Consider the following 16,957-nt stretch of genomic DNA (forward strand, 5'->3'; position numbering starts at 1 on the left):
GTGTCTCGCGTGTTATCTACTCGCCCGTGGTATTATCAAGTTCATCCGATGATGCATTTTAGGTAGCACGGAATATTCTATATTGAACGTGAAGCGAACATTCAAACAATATCTTTATGATTCTTATGAAACGAATAAATTGAAATCGATAAATTCATTTCAGCAATATTTGTCGTAAACTAAGAATTATACACTCAGAAATGTATACATATGAATACCCAATCTAACCCTAACCTAACCTTATCAACGATAAACATAAAAATTAAGACATATGCTGATAGTACAAAGGTAATGCTTCTCGCTGTTTTCTATTTCTATGTATTTTATTATAAATCATCTATTACTTGCTCAATCTCGCGAAAGTATTTCAGCACTTGTAGATACACACATTTTACGAATATGTTACGTGTGTTACACGAAACATTATGAAATATCATTAACTGTTTTATACGAAACATTTGTGAATACATATTATGACAATTGTGTTCTATTTAAATTAAATAAAGAAGAAGATTAATCGTTGTGAATAAAAAAAATTCTTCAAGAGGAAGAAAAAGTAACTTTTTCGTGATATAACAACATTTAAAACAATGATAAATGATTCGGTATTTACTAAAACATCATATTTTTAACGAAACGTCTCCCTTTTCAGTTTCGATCTCTTCATAATCAAAATTTATGAAATTCCTGCAGAACGTACATGTATCGAAAAGAAACACTAATTATTAAAATATGCTCTTTCTTTACAATTCAAACTTCACTTTCTCCAGAAAACATTTTACCTGTTTCCTTCGTTTCATCTTATCCGCAACATCAAAGTTGTCCAAGTCTATGATTATCATGAAAATTACAGGATTTCATCCATCGAGTTCCGCAGTATCGAACGAAGTTTGATTAATCGACAACGAGAGACTTATTCTCATTCACCCATACATTATGTACAGTGGTTCGCGAAAGGATTTGAAAATCTATAGAAATCTTTTAAAAATACATACAATACTATAAAAGTTTGAATAAAGTAATTTGAAAGAAAATATTCATTGAAAAAAGATACTTGGTAGATGTTACCAAAGTATTCATTACATTACATTATATTAATAAGCCGGAATATTTAATAGTTTATTATCAAACGTTATTTTTAATGTTAAGCTCATATTATACACTGTCATTGAATCTTTTAATTTATTCTCGCAAATGTCATTACATATCCATTACTTACTTAAAACTAATTTCATCATGGCATAATAGTAAAATAATAATAATACAGAGCGTAATCATTACATATTTATCAATACATAATTTTTAATTCCGTAATTAAGTTACATATTGCCAAATATGAGCAGCTGTTGGGATACTTATACTATACTTATATAATATGTTTATGATTTATGACAGTTTCCTATGGTAAGTGTTCAGAAAATGTAATTCGCGTGAAAATCTTATGCGATTATTAACAGGTAAAAACGTCCGAACAGATGATTGACACGATAATGGTATCGATTGCAATTCCTGCGACGGTCACCCTTCAGTTTTATTCCCCTATGCCTGGAAAAATCGATATTATCCGCTTTATTTATATCTCAGTGTTTTCTGCGACGCAACGCGACGCAGACAGTGGTGAATTAACAGCGGACTCTATGTCTAATTAAAAAAGGAAGGAGGGAGAAGAAGGGAATACGACTAGTAAAAACGTCTGCAGTCAGACGCTCCTAGATTTTCCGCTCTTTCCACCTGCCAAAAGATTCTACCGCCTGTCTAGACGATGTTGACATTCACGACCGCCTTATTACTTTAGCATCGCTGATGCAAGACAACGGCGCCAAGTTTTGTTCTCACACAGCTGGCCGCGAACGTGTGCGCGCGCAAATATTCGTACGATCGTTCTAACTTTGCACGCATAGATTTCGTACTTCAACTACACGCAAACACCGTCTGCAATTCATTTGCATGTCGTACAATGTTCTCGTTCGTTGTCGCGAATGGTTACACACGACGAAACATCTCGCGTGACTCTTCGATAGTAATACACAGTGGCTCAAAAAGTATTTCAACACCTGCAATAGAATATTCTCATGCATATACATATCATGTACATAACCTCGTGAAAATATTCCGACACTTGTAGGATACCCTTTACAAATTTACATATTACGTGTACGTTAGACGAAACATTGTGAAATTTCATTAACATTGTTATGAGACTTGTTGGAAAAATATCATTTTAGTATACTCCTAGAGAATTTTGTTATTAGAGGTTGCCATGAAGAAGATGACACTATGTGTTATAAGTTACGAACATGAGCGGGTACGAAATGTGAACAGATTAGTCGAATAGAGAGCTGTGTGAAGAGAGCGATGCGACGGCGAGAGTAGAGAAAAAAGAACAAAGAAAACTGTGTAGTTTATTTCATTTATATATATATCCCAAAAACATTGTATGTTTTATTCGATTTCATTTAATTTCTATATGAAACGAGGTTAGTATTCATGTTGTATATTAATCTTTTACCAAGTATCTCGTAACTTTTATATATATATGTAATGTATATGTACTGTATAACTATAAAATAAGAGTGTTAGGCATAAACTATGTTTTAGCCCTTTGTTCACTCTTGTTTCATTTTAGAAATATACTACAGTTCATGGTTAACTGTATCGTCTATATCGGCATCGACAAGAGTTAAAACTTCTTAATCACGCTATATGAACTTCTCTAATATTTTACTTTTATCACTATTTAACTGTGTATGCACTTTCAGCCCTAGAATTTGATTCTGAAGCATATTTCGTTTATTTAAGAATTATATTTTAAGTAATGAAGTTATTAAAATAATATGAAAGTAATGGAGTTATTTGATTGTAGCAGATCATATTCTGATAATATTATTTTTACTCAGTGGTATCTATGAATAATTAATTAAATATTAATATTAAGAAACTATTTATATTATCTAATATTTTTTAATTCACGCTCATTTTGATTATATTTCCTAAATATATACATATACCTACAAGTACAAGATTTAGTATAAATAACGTCATATCTTAAAAATGTACTAAATAATGGAAATTTCTGAATGATTTTAAATAATATATTAATCGTTTCCATGCCTACATATAATATAACGCATACATTAAAATTTAATTTACTTGAACGTTATATAAAACACATTCTTATTGATATGATTTTTCAAAAAGCTAAGAATGTTAATAATCTCTTAACGTAAATATCCAACATAAGCCTACGCGACGCAGTAACGTTCAAATTCTTGATAATGATTTGTTAAAATTATCTCCTGCGTTTAAAATAACTTAAAAGATTGAAATTTATGAACCCGTATTTACGTCTCTGATACCTTGCGCAACGCATATTAATTATTCGTCTAAAATGAATATATAAATATTTCTTTAAAGCGTTAGTACATTAACACACTAATAGGTTTAAAAGTTTCTAAAATTTCTACAAAGTACTTAATCATTCGTAATTCAGCAAAAATTCAAATTTACAATTTAAATAACAATTCAAAATTAAATAACAAACGTATGTTTAAAACAGAATTATTTTCGTTACGACCTATTATGAATTAATTATTGGCGTTTCGAAAATCTAGGTAACCGTGTCAGAAATTTCTTTCGATACATCTGTGCGAAATCTAGTAAGAACGGTTGCCAAAACGCGTACCAACTATTCCCCTGAGTCTAATACACACAAAAACGCTTTCTTCGGCTTCGGCGCAACAGATATATAAACCCAATTCGTCTCGTACGTCTATTCTTACGTTCATAAGGTTATTTACACTCGGTGTCTGACACCATTTTGGTAGCAAGGCACAGTACTCGGGCCAAACGGCACTACTCTTGTTAAAGCACGCAAAACGTCACGGAAGAATCGAAGCGACACAATTGTTTGCAGCGCGGTTCACCTTGACCGAAAGCTAATTGAAAAGTTACCATCGATGGAGAATATGCGCGTAGCCTAGGATAGAAGATCACCAAGGTCTAATTAAACAACGCTCACATAGTGGTATCCGTGAAGATTAAGTACTTTCAAGGAGTTATTGCCGATTATTGTTAGCCATGCGAAAATGCACGCGATGAGATAACGGTAAAGAGTTCGATGCACATATCTTGTGTTTCGAAAACCGCGAAACAGCACAGCAGCAGCACTGCCACGCGATATCGCGTAACGAAAAACCGACTGCACTAGTACTACGACTACGTAACACACAATATGTATATTCGATAATTCGAACGATAGATAGAATACACTCGAGCATGTGCATATATGTATGTATATGTATACTAACGAACCCTTGCTGCTCGTCTTTATAATATTTCGTATTTCAATCAGTAATGGTGTAGTACGCATGGTATAATATGTAATATCAATGAACCATTTGAAATAAATGTATATATATACTTACAATTAGTTACACGATGAACTTTACGTCAAATATTTTCAGATATCTCAAAAACGATCTCAACAACTTACCGATTTCTTTCGATTATTAGACCAATGATAACACATTTGACACATCCACCACGCCACACTTTATATCCTTGTGAAACTTTCACCGTAAACACGCGAACGATTAACAGCGATGATTAGTAATTAGATCAAGAAAACTACGACGAAAACGATACCAACCGTTCGAAAGACCGCAAGAAACTGGCCAGTGGCCGCGACCCCACCACGCGGTACACCGTCGTCGAGGATGCCAACAAATGTAAACATCGCTACAGCTGATCGTTGTGACATGTATGTGTGTTGTGTGCACACGTAAGTACGTATTTTAGTGGTTTGCTTCCCCCGGTTCGACTAATAGCGTCTGCACGTGCGTGTCTGATTTTACAATGTAAGTATGTAGATACAATCAAATTATACAACTCATTTTTATATTATTATTATTATTATATTGGCAGTTGTAATATAATTTTATTATATTATTATAACTTTAAATAATAATGAAGATTATAAACTATGACTGCTAGTATACATGTTACTATCAGTTATCTTTGAGTATGATAGACGAATTCTAGACAGTTTTATATATATAAAGATTTGTCACGTATGCGCGTGCAAGCAGACACATACCCAGTGTAAAGATTTACAGTAAAGTTGATAATAATAAGCAAAATTGTTTGTTACTCTTTAACTACAGCTCTTAGTATGTATTACGTGTCATTAAATTGAAATATCTGAAAAGTAAATTATTTGTGATGGTTTTCGGTAAACAAAAAAATGGAAGATGTAAAATTTGAAGGGAATTCTATATCGTTACCATGTTTTCGTCTAGCTTATTGTTAAAACTGGTAGTGGTACATCCTTCTATTAAATGCAACGCGTTATGAGTGCAACGGAAGAACGGTGACACTACTAAAAGGACAAATTGATTGATTCTGCGGAAACCATTGACTCGGTCAAGGACTTCATTGAGGATTTCATTGAGCAAATCAGTTGAAGTAACGAGTTTCAAATTAAATACATATGATGCTCAAATAAATCGTAAATATCGAGCTCAACAATGTGAAATAAGAAACAAGACTTTTATAAGGAGATTATATATCAGAAATGAAGGGCTCCTACGATTGCTCTTGTGATTAATTAACTGTATATAAAGACTGTTTTCTTCCAAAGTAAATACGTATGTACAATTTTATACGGAACTATGAAACTGGACTATCAACTGTAATATACAGGATATTATATAATATACACATAAGGTTGTGAATATAAGTATCTGAAAAATAATCATGCCATAGTTGAAATTTTTAACTATTCCAGTGATTAAATACTTATCCATATTTAAAATATTCCAATCACGTCGTTTTTTCAAATCATAGACAGTTTAGATACATGCAAAACGTCATACATATTAAGTGTCTTTTCTATCCAATTTGTATAGGATTAAAAATTATAAAATGATAATGATAAAATTCGAGATTCTTATGTATTGATATTTTTTAATTACGAAATCCATAGTCTATAATTGGTGTGTTATATACAATAAATATAAGTAAATACATATTTTGAATTGACGTTATTTACTTAATTACATCTTAATATGTGCAATAGTATAATTTGTCATTTTTTAAACAAAATAAAGACAACTAATTATCATTTTTGTTCATGTGCGTACATACATATACACAAACAGTTAATAATTTTCCGACCTTTATAACATTAATTTTTCAATTTTTCTTTTTACACCACATTATTATCGTTATTAAGAGTGCATAAATCCATAATTAAAAAATCTATTTCATACGACTATTCATAAATAGTAGCAGTTATTAATATGCTTGATTTAATTGAGAAACACTCAATTGATTGGTACTTCTTAATATTATTTTGACTAACTAATCATCGATCAAATGTCTAATTACCATAGATCATATACAATATACATATTATATACAAATTATATACATATGTATATTCCTAATTATTATATAACTTCGAAAGAAAAGACTAAGATTAAATATAGGAAACATTTAAAGAATATGTCAATTTTATTATTATCAATATATATTTTCATTATGTATTAAACCAAAAATATAGTTTACTGTTACTAATAACTTAAGGGAGTATAGAAAATACTAGTTTTGGATTTCATAGTTTGTAGTCAATGGAATTTGGTTTTATATATAAACTTTCCTTCTCTTTGTCTTTTTCGAAAATTTACCTGGGTTGAAGATTACTACAAATTATTTAATGCTTTGAAATAATCTTTTATAACAGTTATACAAATAATTTTCTTAAGTACAATTCTATTTTATGTCATATAAAAATTCAGCTTTTAAATAGAATTTTCAAATGAAAGAGGAACTATTGTAGTAAATTTGAATTTTCATCTTTTTTTATATGTACACTATTACTTATACCGATTATTATTAGATAATTAAATAATATACCAAAGAGTTTGAGTGTATTATTTTAATGAAATTTTAGCTTTTATTAAGTACATATAAATTAAAAAGTGATCAAACATATTTACCTGTTTAATATCAATAACATATTAAGATAAAAATTATTAAAATTATAAATTACCTTTGCAAATTTTGTCATGGTAATAAGTACCAGCATTAAATTATAAACTTAAAAAGTTTACTTTTTATCTTATAAATTTTCTACTTTTCAATCATATATTATTATGATTGAAAAGAACAAATGTATCACTTGAGTTATTAACAAAGAATCTAATATATATATATCTAGTATATACATTTCTTTTACGTGTTATTTAAACAACAAGCATAACATATTTTTAAAATCGTATAATAAAAAAATAAAACGTTTTTAGTAAGATCTAAAGTTTCAAAATTTTTAAATATTATTCTTGAACCTTTATAACTTTATATAAAAAATATCCAACTTTCCATAAACCTTATAAGCTTATAAATATAAATTATGCTGAACAAATAAAAAAATATATACTTTAATATTTTTGTAATTTAAATTCAGAGAAATCTGCCTATTATAAAGAAATTGATCAATTGGAATAGAATATACAACAACTTTAGAAAATATTCAAGTACATACTATGATATTATAGTATTATAAATATTATTAATTCTATAACACATATTTTCAAATGTACAGAAAATATTGAAAAACAATTAACACAGGATGCTATCAAGTACTTTGTGATATTTCATAATTACTTGTAGTCTTTTGAAGTGGTTCTATACCCATAGTCCATATCACTGGTGAATCTGTATTTATAGTTACTTCAGAGCAATTGTCATATGTATTTGAAGAACTCACAAGACCCCCAAATTGTAATGTTGCATTGTCTACGAGATGAAACACATTTTTTTTCTATAATACTGAACCAATTCAAACATATCGCTTTCATTAAATTGGTCAATACATACTTAAATTCCATTTCAAACCAGTTGTTATTATACAGTTAACAGGTGCACCAACTGGTAACAGTCCACACCAGCTATTGTTTTCTACCAAAATTTTAGGAATGATTATACTATGAAGACCCGGTCTTAAAACCCATGTCAATGAATTGCTTGCAATTTGAATCACCTAAAAAATACATAAAATTTAATAAATGAAAATATCTTAAAATAAATATAAGTTACAATTAAATAAGTAATAATTACTTGTACATGTTCAATAATCTTATCGCTTCTATAAAGTGTGTTAATATTTCCCATGATATGATCAAATCTCCCTGAAGTGTCTGCAAACACGTATATTCCATTTAACTGCAAACAGTAATCGTCTCATTATTGGGTATAATTCACTCAAAAAATCAAGATAAAATATTCTACATTACCTTTATATCTTCTTTTTTAGCATATTGTCCCAATTGAAGCAAAGCTTTCGTATAGTCTGTGTGATCTTGATCAGGTGTTTTAATAATCATTGAGCCCATACTTTTTAGTTTTTCAAGAATTAAAGGAGAGCAACTATCCATATCACCAGTAATTAAATTTGGTACATAGTCAGTATTATTTCCATTTAATAAATCAATACCTTGTTCTTCTAAATAGTGTAGCCATCTGTACGTTCCACCATCAACAGTAACATTAACCTGAGCTGAATAACATACACTTTTGAATGAATTATTTTTAACAAAGATTACCAAATATATGTAATCTCCTCTTATCTTAATAAATAATCTTCTTTATTTGTTATTCAACTAGTTTTAAGAACAGGAAACATACCTCTTTTCCAAATTTGAAGTAAAGTATTATCTTTCCAATAAAGTGGACTGTTCAGTATAACAACAGCGTACTTATAGTGTGTATGATAATTAAATATTTGAAGAGGATCCCACACCGTTGTAAAGTTTGAATCACAGTGCATGACTAGCTTTGATTTATATCTTTTTAGAACTGAAAAAGATACGTATGGATTTGGATTATGTCATACAATTTAAAGGCAAATAATTTTGATTATTTAAATAATATTAAAATATTTAAGATTTACTGTGAACGTAATAAAATTTGGAATCGACGTTCTCTATTTTTGTTATATCTTACGTAATAATTGTTGGACTTTATTCGCGACGAAACTCAAATTCAAAATGGTACTTTTAAAATTGTACATAATTTGTGTACATATGTTTTATACTCAAAATAATTATATTAACTCCATTTTATATAAAAATTTAAATGCATATCGTTTTGTTATTGCAACACAAAGATCATATGCTTTGGCATTACAAAAATTTATAGAATCCTTAAGTAAATTTGATCATATTCCACGTCTTACGTATGTGCAACAGAAATTTTATTCAACAGGAACAGCTACATTGAAGTACTAAATTGTTAAAAATATAAATTCAAGTAAAACTACAATATTGCAGCCATTAAATAAATCCGCCGTTCTTTAGCACTAATATTCGTATTAGTATGTAGTAGACATTAGCATTAAACAAGTATGTATAATTGTGAAGGAATTATAAAATAATTTTGCGATAATGTAATTTGTTATATTCACAAATTGGGAGAATATCATAATGTAATTTGTTATATTCACAAATTGGATGAATATAATAATGTAATTTATTATACTTTTATTCTAACCTTATTGTATAAAATCATCTCAGAACATTATGTCATCTAAAATTTGGATTTGGAAAAATGTTCCCGGAATTACCGGTCGATGTGATGATATAATTTATTCACGTCCGATATTACCATCAAGTCAGGATATTCTTTTATATTTTGGAGGTGATATTCAGGTACATAAAATGCTTTGCATAACTAAATTAAATAGCTTTATTAAACAATAATATAGTACAGTGTATAAACATTTATATAAACACATTTTTATTATAGGACACTCAAGAAAATATGAAATATGCAGATAGCAAAACGTATATAGAATGGAGTTTAGAAAATACAGCCAAAATACTTACTATTAACTTTCCTACAAAACATGTGTTTTTAATTCGACCATCTAGGTGATATTTATAAGCTATGTTAAAAATGATATATTTGATTTTTATTATTATTAACTGCAATATTGTTTTAGGGTATTAGAAACGTTAAGTTATTTTGATAACTTTGTACCATCAAAAGAATATGGTATACCAGTATTTTGTCCAACGCATAATGCTTTAAAACATTTACAAGAATTACTTAAATCTTCTGTAAATAGAATTAATATATATAATACAGACAAGGTATACATACTATAAATTATGAACTGTAAACTTATAATTTTTAATTGATACAAATATATTTGATGTTTAGGAACTCACTCACTTGAATATTGAGAAAGCAAAACTAACATTAGTTGGCTTTAGCAAAGGTTGTATTGTTTTAAATCAATTACTCCATGAGTTTCATTATTACCAAACTAAATTAGATCCTGATATTGAAATTAATAACTTTATACGTCTCATTGAAAGCATGTGGTGGTTGGATGGTGCACATGCAGGCTCTAAGGATACATGGATTGTGGAGAAATCCATATTAGAATCTTTTGCAAAATTAAGTAATACTATTTATTGAGCTTGAAGCCTTTACAATATATTTATTAAATGCTTTGTTAACTTTCTTTAAACGTTGATATATATTACTGTAGGGATAGATGTTAATGTTCATGTTACGCCATATCAAGTTCAAGATTCTGATCGTCCATGGATTGGTGAAGAAGAAAGTCATTTCTGTAATATTTTACGAAATTTAGGAATTCCTATAAAACGAACTTTACATTTCGCAGATAAGACAAGAAGTTTACAAAATCATTTCAATGTTCTTAAAGCTATTCAGAATTATACACAGTAATATTATGTATACAGTAACGTTATTTATAGTGATAACATTAAATGGAAAGTGCCTATAATGATTTCTGATGTTTTATTTCATTAATTAGGTGATATGAACATATATGAACTTCTTAAGTACAGTATCACATTCCATAAAAATTCTTTTTATGGTAGAGCATATGATAGAATTATTTGAATTAAGTATAAAATATCAATTTTGTATTACCATGTAAGGGAGAGGCTGGAGGAATGTGCAACCAGGTAGAAGATGACTCTACGTGAAAAGAAAAGTCGAAAATGTAGAATAAATTTTTTTTTAAAATGTAGAATAAATTTTATGACGCTCCCTTTTTGAGAAAATCAAGTTTGAAGATTTGACAAGTATGCTTAAACTTGGCTAGTACCAGACTGAAGAGGAATAAATAATCGACAAGAGGCTAAACTGCATATGAAAATAAGTCGTAAATATAAAACAAATCTTTCTGCAGAGAGCTTTGTCTCAGAGAAAATAGATTTGAAAATGTATTTTGCGCTTGTACAAGACCAGGTTCTTAACCAAACATGTTTAAACTTTATTTTCTTGAAAATAAGGTTTTAAATTGAAAAATTTAATTTTACATTATTTTTAACTTATTTTCGTGTGCAGAATAACCTCCTGCTGATTTGCTCATATCTAGTCAGTACTTAGTCAAGTTTAAATATATTCGAGTAAATCCAATTTTCTCGGAAAGAAAGCATCGCATGAAAAAGTTTTATTCTATATTTCCAGCTTATTTTTTCGTATAGAATCATCACCAGCCCGGTTGTATCACCCACCTAGTATCACCCTGTATAATTAAAAAATTGTATGTTCATATAGCAAATGAATAAGGAAATCCATAATTGTAACAAGATGATATAAAATTTTAATTATAATTTATATTCAAATTCTTTTTATAAATCGCATTTAGCTCTTCAATTCAACATTTATGCATGTATAATAAATATAAAAATAAATATTGATAATATATGTAGCATCATACGTTAATGCCAAAATATTATTTTCATATGATAACTTAATATGAACATAAAATATATTTTATGACAAATTTTGTAACATATTATTAATGCATCATTTAAACAGAATTTTTACTAAATTTTGATATATCTTTTCAATAACTTAAGTAACATACCTTTAATATTATATAATATTACAAATAATATATAAACTTTACAAAAAAATTTTAGAAAATAACTTTGATACACTGTAAAACTTTATCTATAATATAGAGACATTAATTTAGATAATAATCCATACAAAATAAATATTCTATGATATTAATTTGAATTTTCCTAGCATCTATTTGGACATTTTGTACGATAGTAAATTATACTTCCAGATTCTGAAACAAATTATTGTTAAATAATTAAATTTATATAGTTTCCTTAATAAAAATAGTTACCATTATTTAAGTGTGATAATTTAACTTCAGCCCATTCATCAGATCCATCGCAACAATCACAATATCCATCATTAACTTTATAAGATGGTATTTTTATTGGGACTTGTTCAAAAATAATCATAATGTCATTAATAGAAAAATAAATATTATATAATAAAATTTAAATTATTAAGTATACCTATAAATTGCAAGGATGAATGTTCACAATTAAAGACACCATTATTACACGCATTGGTACCAGGCTCATCACTACCATCCAAAGGACAATCACAGTAGTTATCATTAATTTTAAAAAAGTCTATCTCCTCTTTTGAGGTAAAACAAACAAATTTCTCCCGTACATTTGGCAAGTATTTTGAAATATCTTGATCACGCGTTCCACGTAACGATACAGTTCGACCTTTCTTATCACGAAGTAATTTTGAATGCAATGGTTCATTCCATCTTGAATTCATTTTACCATCTATATAATTAGTTTTTCGTACAGATCCACTAATGTATTTTCCTACGGTTGCTTGATTAAGTTTTTTAAAGTAAACTAACTGACGAATAATGAAAATAATAGAAATTATGAATACACAAATTAACGTATACTTCAACTTTTTTCGCAAAAATCGACGTTTCCAAAATCTTTCGATTTTCACATTTATCGTTTTCATATTTACCGTTTCCCTATACTAATTGAACAAAAAGTTATAAGCAATACTTTTTTGTTAAATCAAAATTTTGTTCATATTAATCGGGTAGTTTCTTTTTTCAAGTATATGTTTCATATATCTCATAACAAATTCATATAAAATATGTGTTTTTTATAATTAACGATCACATCATTTACACCAGGCTTTATTTACAAACAGCATGTAACTCATTCTATTTCCTTCGAACTTGAACACAGTCAAAATTAATCTGTCATAAACTGGTTACACAAATGAAGTTGTCTACAAATCTACAAGTTATCAACAACTCCAATTATCGAAATAACAGCTCGAATTTCGCTTCGGAAGATTCGTAATTAAACACAAACTTTGATATTAACATAATTGTCATTTTAATTGCTACTATAGTAACAGTGATGCTCTTCATAAAAATTTTTAGTGAAAATTTTTATCCCTAGAATAAGTTTACAGTGAAAATATTTAAATATTTAAGTTAAGAATACAGGTATTTTAAGGATAATGTAAGGTAAGGATAATGAACAAAATAATATTATATTTTTATCTCAACACTCTTAAACTTGTGAAACAGGAAATGCTTTTTATTAAAAATAGTAAGCAAATGTAAAATATTACATTAAAACTAAATCGAGACCTATTTACGAATTTCGTGATACGATGATGGCGTAATTTAATAACAAATAAGCAGTAGCTACCGTTACCGTTGATGTTAACATTTATAAGGTCAATAATGTAATGACGATATTTTCATGTCCTTTTAATTTTTTGCGAAGCGTACAAAGAATTTTTCCTTTTAATATTAAATTTCGCAATTAAATCAATAATTTACAATTTTATAAATGAAAAGTGGGTATTACGGGTTGTACGTGGGTTGTACGTATATATGTAAAACATGATAAACATAATATTATGTTACTATATTATTCTGATTGTGATAAAATATTTTTGCGATAAAATATTTAACTATTTCCGGAACAAGACATTGAAATTTATTTTATTTTATATTATAATATAGAAAAGAAGTATGTAAAAATTGTGTTGAATAATTTGTAATGATATAAGCGAATTGTTGCAATACATTAGCACATGTTTTTTCTTTAAGTTAATAAAGCGATTTATTATTACATTGGTCTTCCCATGCCACGACCCATTGGAGCATGTGGTCCATTATCCTGACTACTTTTGGGGTTTTTTATAGTTTCATCAACAGATAAAATAAGACATGCTGCTTCAGTTGCAGCTGTTAAGGCATTAATTTTTACTACAGCAGGTTCCCACACATAAGCTAACATATTATCACCAATATCTTCGGTGTTGATATCAACACCATACGTATGCATGCCTTTATGTTGTTTCTGTCGCAATTTGTTCAAAATATTTGTTGCATCAAAACCAGCGTTATCACATAGTTGTCTGAAATTAATATAATTATTATTTTCTAAAAAATTAAAATTATAGATGATAAAATAAAAGTTGAACGTACCTTGGAATAACCTCAAGTGCACGAGCTATTGCTCCAATTAAAAGTTGTTCTTTTCCTGCTATTACACGGGAATAATCTCGTAACGTTTTCGACAGTTCCATCTCAATAGCTCCACCACCAGCTACATAGGCATTTGTTTTAAACAAACGTCTAACAACCATGATAGCATCATGCAAAGATCTTTCCGTTTCTTCTAAAAATTGTTCTGCTCCTCCGCGAAGTATAAATGTACACGTTTTAGCACGTGATCCTTCATAGAAGAAATTAAATCTAAAAATAATTATTTTGATATAATAATCATTAATTATTAACGTCCGATTATTTGTTGCATTTAAAATACCTTTCTCCTCCAATTTGTCTTTCTTCAAACATTTCACATCTACCAAGATCTGATTCTTTGATGCCATGTACAGTTGTCAGAATACTTCCACCACATGCTTTCATTGTCCTTTTTAAATCCTCTTCAGGAACTCTACCTGCGCAGAACATGTCCCGATCTGCGAAATATTGCGTAGCGACATCACCGATTGGTAATTTCGATAATACTACTTGTGCTCCACTCTTGTGAATCTTGTCAAGCTTGTCATATAAAATTTGCCATTCAGCATCAACTATTTTTTGATATTCCATAACATTATCCACACGTATTTCAGCATTGTCTCTTTCTGCTTTAAGTTCTAATTCTATATTTAATAGAGCGATTTTACAATCTTGATATTTCTTAGGTTGCATTTCAAATCCAGCATAAGAGAATGTTTTCTTAAAAGCTACACCTTTAATCAATTCTGAATCTTCCAATGCTCCACCGGAAACCTATATAATATGTGTAATAATAAACAAATGTAACTTAGCATTTTTTACAATATTGTGTAAATTAGCTTTCAAATAAATTTACCTTTTTAATACCAATCATATTGAGAGGTAACATCTCATCAAGCATCATGACAGCTTTTACAACCATACGACTGAAAAACTCTTTTTGCTGATGAATTAATTTTGAACTCATAGATGTAGCTGCACACTCTTCTAAAAGTTCCACTAGTTTTGTTTGGTCAGACTTATCTATCTTTACACTTACTGCATTTATTTTTTCAATTGCTACTTGAAGTGCAAGACGAAGAGCTTTAATCATTATACGTGGATGTACTCCTTCTTCAATAAACGGTTTCATTTGTTTCAAGAATTCTCCTGCTAATAAAACTACACTCGTAGTACCATCACCTACCTATAATATAAATGATAAAATTGAAGCATATATAAAACAATTACGAGTTTAATATAGGATATAATTTAATAAAATGTTTGAACACTATTGAGATAACTACATATCTTCAAGACGTTACCAGTCTATAAGTTCTTAACATACTGTTCTCTGTATATTAACTAGTAATGTTATATTTTGATTACATCACGTTTTAAGTTTTTACAGAGTTTATATTTATGACATATTATTTACCTCTGCATCTTGAGACTTTGCAATATCAACTAGGGTCTTTGCTGCAGGATGAACAATTTCCAGTAGTTTTAAAATGGTTGCACCATCGTTGGAAATAGTTGCTTTTCCATTTTGATCAACAATAAGTTTATCCATCCCTCGAGGACCTAAAGTAGTTCTGACAGCATCTACTACTATTTGGCATGCATTTATATTTGATATTAGCTGTTGTTTTCCTTGTGATGCATCTGTGCCTTCTTTAAGTAAAATTATTTGAGGTTGCTACAAAAAAATACACATATATGAATGAATTAGATATTCATTGTTAATGATTATTATAATAACAATAATTATGTACTCTCATGTATCTTCCCATTTTTAATATTTTGTATTTAATACATGTACATGTGCTTTTATGACACTATGGCTGCAAAAAACTAATGATGTCTGTCAGATTTCAGCAAGACAAATGAATTAAGAAACAATATTTTTTTCTTTTGTTATCACGTTAAATATCTATAGTAAATAAAACTGATCAGTTTTTATTGGAACTTTAGAAATACCACCATCTATTAATTAGATTGTTTCCACATGCACATTGTGGGAGTAAGCCGAAATTAATCTCCATATAAGGTTAGAGCTATAATGCAATACTCATTTTTCTGTAATTTCGCTTTACTAGTTTTCTAGGCTTAATAACTCATTTGTATAGAATTCCCCATTATTATTAGAAAGAACAGTATTTTGCTGGCATAAAATAATATTAATTTTCGACATATAGCGGTTTATAACAAAATTCGTAATATAAATCTAAATTCATATTTTTTAGTAAAAGTTTTATGTTTTCTGTAATCTAAATAAAAAATTTATTCAGCTTACCATTTTTATAAACCCACGTTATAACTTTTCAGTTTCTTAAAATTTCAGTCACTGTGCTTGAGCAAAGTTACTTCAATAACCTGTAAATAGTATTCGAGATGATTCTAGTAGGATACAAGCGTTAGGTATCGTTCACACTTAACGGAAGTAGCTTCATAAAAAGTGGCTGACCAATAAAAATCTCGAATTTAAACCTGTTAATGTTTGAGATAATTTAAATTATAATTTTTGAAATAGATAATTATATAAATATAAAATAAATATATTACATGAGTTGGAGTATGTACATGTGTACATTTTAATAC

The 16,957-nt window shown here is 28.5% G+C and overlaps 4 protein-coding genes and 1 long non-coding RNA gene across 9 annotated transcripts in view; 2 read left to right on the forward strand and 3 right to left on the reverse strand.

The window, feature by feature from the left end:
• LOC126927175 (V-type proton ATPase 116 kDa subunit a 1) overlaps positions 1-4,642 on the reverse strand; it is a 53,921-nt gene extending 49,279 nt beyond the window's left edge. Inside the window, exon 1 of the mRNA XM_050743523.1 lies at positions 4,493-4,642. The gene's annotated coding sequence lies outside the window, so the exon portion shown is untranslated. The remainder of the gene's footprint in view (positions 1-4,492) is intronic.
• On the forward strand, positions 1,667-5,752 carry LOC126928840 (uncharacterized). The gene is made up of 2 exons (XR_007716952.1): positions 1,667-2,477; positions 3,612-5,752. It is a non-coding gene; the product is annotated as an uncharacterized LOC126928840 (long non-coding RNA).
• LOC126928693 (thiamin pyrophosphokinase 1-like) lies at positions 4,492-13,252 on the reverse strand. Of its 2 annotated transcripts, XM_050744341.1 has the most exons (7): positions 12,360-13,252; positions 12,182-12,283; positions 8,686-8,856; positions 8,295-8,557; positions 8,119-8,223; positions 7,879-8,041; positions 4,492-7,797 (listed from the first exon to the last, which is right to left on the reverse strand). In XM_050744341.1, the coding sequence occupies exons 1-7, from the start codon at positions 12,838-12,840 to the stop codon at positions 7,637-7,639; spliced, it is 1,446 nt and encodes a 481-aa protein (XP_050600298.1). In that variant the 5' UTR covers positions 12,841-13,252; the 3' UTR covers positions 4,492-7,636. The 2 variants fall into 2 exon arrangements, with proteins under 2 accessions (XP_050600298.1, XP_050600307.1); XM_050744350.1 differs by lacking the exons at positions 12,182-12,283; positions 12,360-13,252 and adding an exon at positions 9,004-9,141.
• Positions 8,754-10,819, forward strand: LOC126928774 (mitochondrial protein C2orf69 homolog). Of its 4 annotated transcripts, none has more exons than XM_050744505.1 (6): positions 8,754-8,902; positions 9,573-9,707; positions 9,805-9,929; positions 10,001-10,151; positions 10,222-10,465; positions 10,556-10,819. In XM_050744505.1, exons 1-6 carry the CDS (start codon positions 8,885-8,887, stop codon positions 10,756-10,758), a joined length of 876 nt encoding a protein of 291 aa, XP_050600462.1. In that variant the 5' UTR covers positions 8,754-8,884; the 3' UTR covers positions 10,759-10,819. The 4 variants fall into 4 exon arrangements, with proteins under 4 accessions (XP_050600462.1, XP_050600472.1, XP_050600482.1 ...); XM_050744515.1 differs by lacking the exon at positions 8,754-8,902 and adding an exon at positions 9,032-9,050; XM_050744525.1 differs by lacking the exon at positions 8,754-8,902 and adding an exon at positions 9,265-9,401.
• Positions 13,253-13,409: 157 nt separating the features above from the next.
• On the reverse strand, positions 13,410-16,819 carry LOC126928177 (T-complex protein 1 subunit eta). The gene is made up of 6 exons (XM_050744035.1): positions 16,653-16,819; positions 15,795-16,055; positions 15,234-15,563; positions 14,679-15,151; positions 14,339-14,608; positions 13,410-14,268 (listed from the first exon to the last, which is right to left on the reverse strand). Exons 1-6 carry the CDS (start codon positions 16,653-16,655, stop codon positions 13,977-13,979), a joined length of 1,629 nt encoding a protein of 542 aa, XP_050599992.1. The 5' UTR covers positions 16,656-16,819; the 3' UTR covers positions 13,410-13,976.
• Between the last annotated feature and the right edge of the window lie 138 nt (positions 16,820-16,957).

The sequence above is a fragment of the Bombus affinis genome, chromosome 1 (genome assembly GCF_024516045.1).
Source record: "Bombus affinis isolate iyBomAffi1 chromosome 1, iyBomAffi1.2, whole genome shotgun sequence".
Taxonomy (NCBI): domain Eukaryota; kingdom Metazoa; phylum Arthropoda; class Insecta; order Hymenoptera; family Apidae; genus Bombus; species Bombus affinis.

Bases quoted from the DNA above. Each gene is read 5' to 3' on its own strand.
- LOC126928774 (XM_050744505.1), top strand. The intron at 9,708-9,804 runs GTACATAAAATG...TTTTTATTATAG, and splicing joins ATTTTGGAGGTGATATTCAG to GACACTCAAGAAAATATGAA. The intron at 10,466-10,555 runs GTAATACTATTT...ATATTACTGTAG, and splicing joins AGAATCTTTTGCAAAATTAA to GGATAGATGTTAATGTTCAT.
- LOC126928177 (XM_050744035.1), bottom strand. The intron at 15,152-15,233 runs GTAAATTTATTT...CATATTATATAG, and splicing joins ATATGATTGGTATTAAAAAG to GTTTCCGGTGGAGCATTGGA. The intron at 14,609-14,678 runs GTATTTTAAATG...AATTATTTTTAG, and splicing joins AGACAAATTGGAGGAGAAAG to ATTTAATTTCTTCTATGAAG.
- LOC126928693 (XM_050744341.1), bottom strand. From the start codon at position 12,840: ATGAAAACGATAAATGTGAAAATCGAAAGATTTTGGAAACGTCGATTT. The intron at 8,857-12,181 runs GTAACTATTTTT...TATCTTTTTCAG, and splicing joins ATTATCACACTTAAATAATG to TTCTAAAAAGATATAAATCA. The intron at 8,558-8,685 runs GTATGTTTCCTG...TATGTTATTCAG, and splicing joins ACTTCAAATTTGGAAAAGAG to CTCAGGTTAATGTTACTGTT.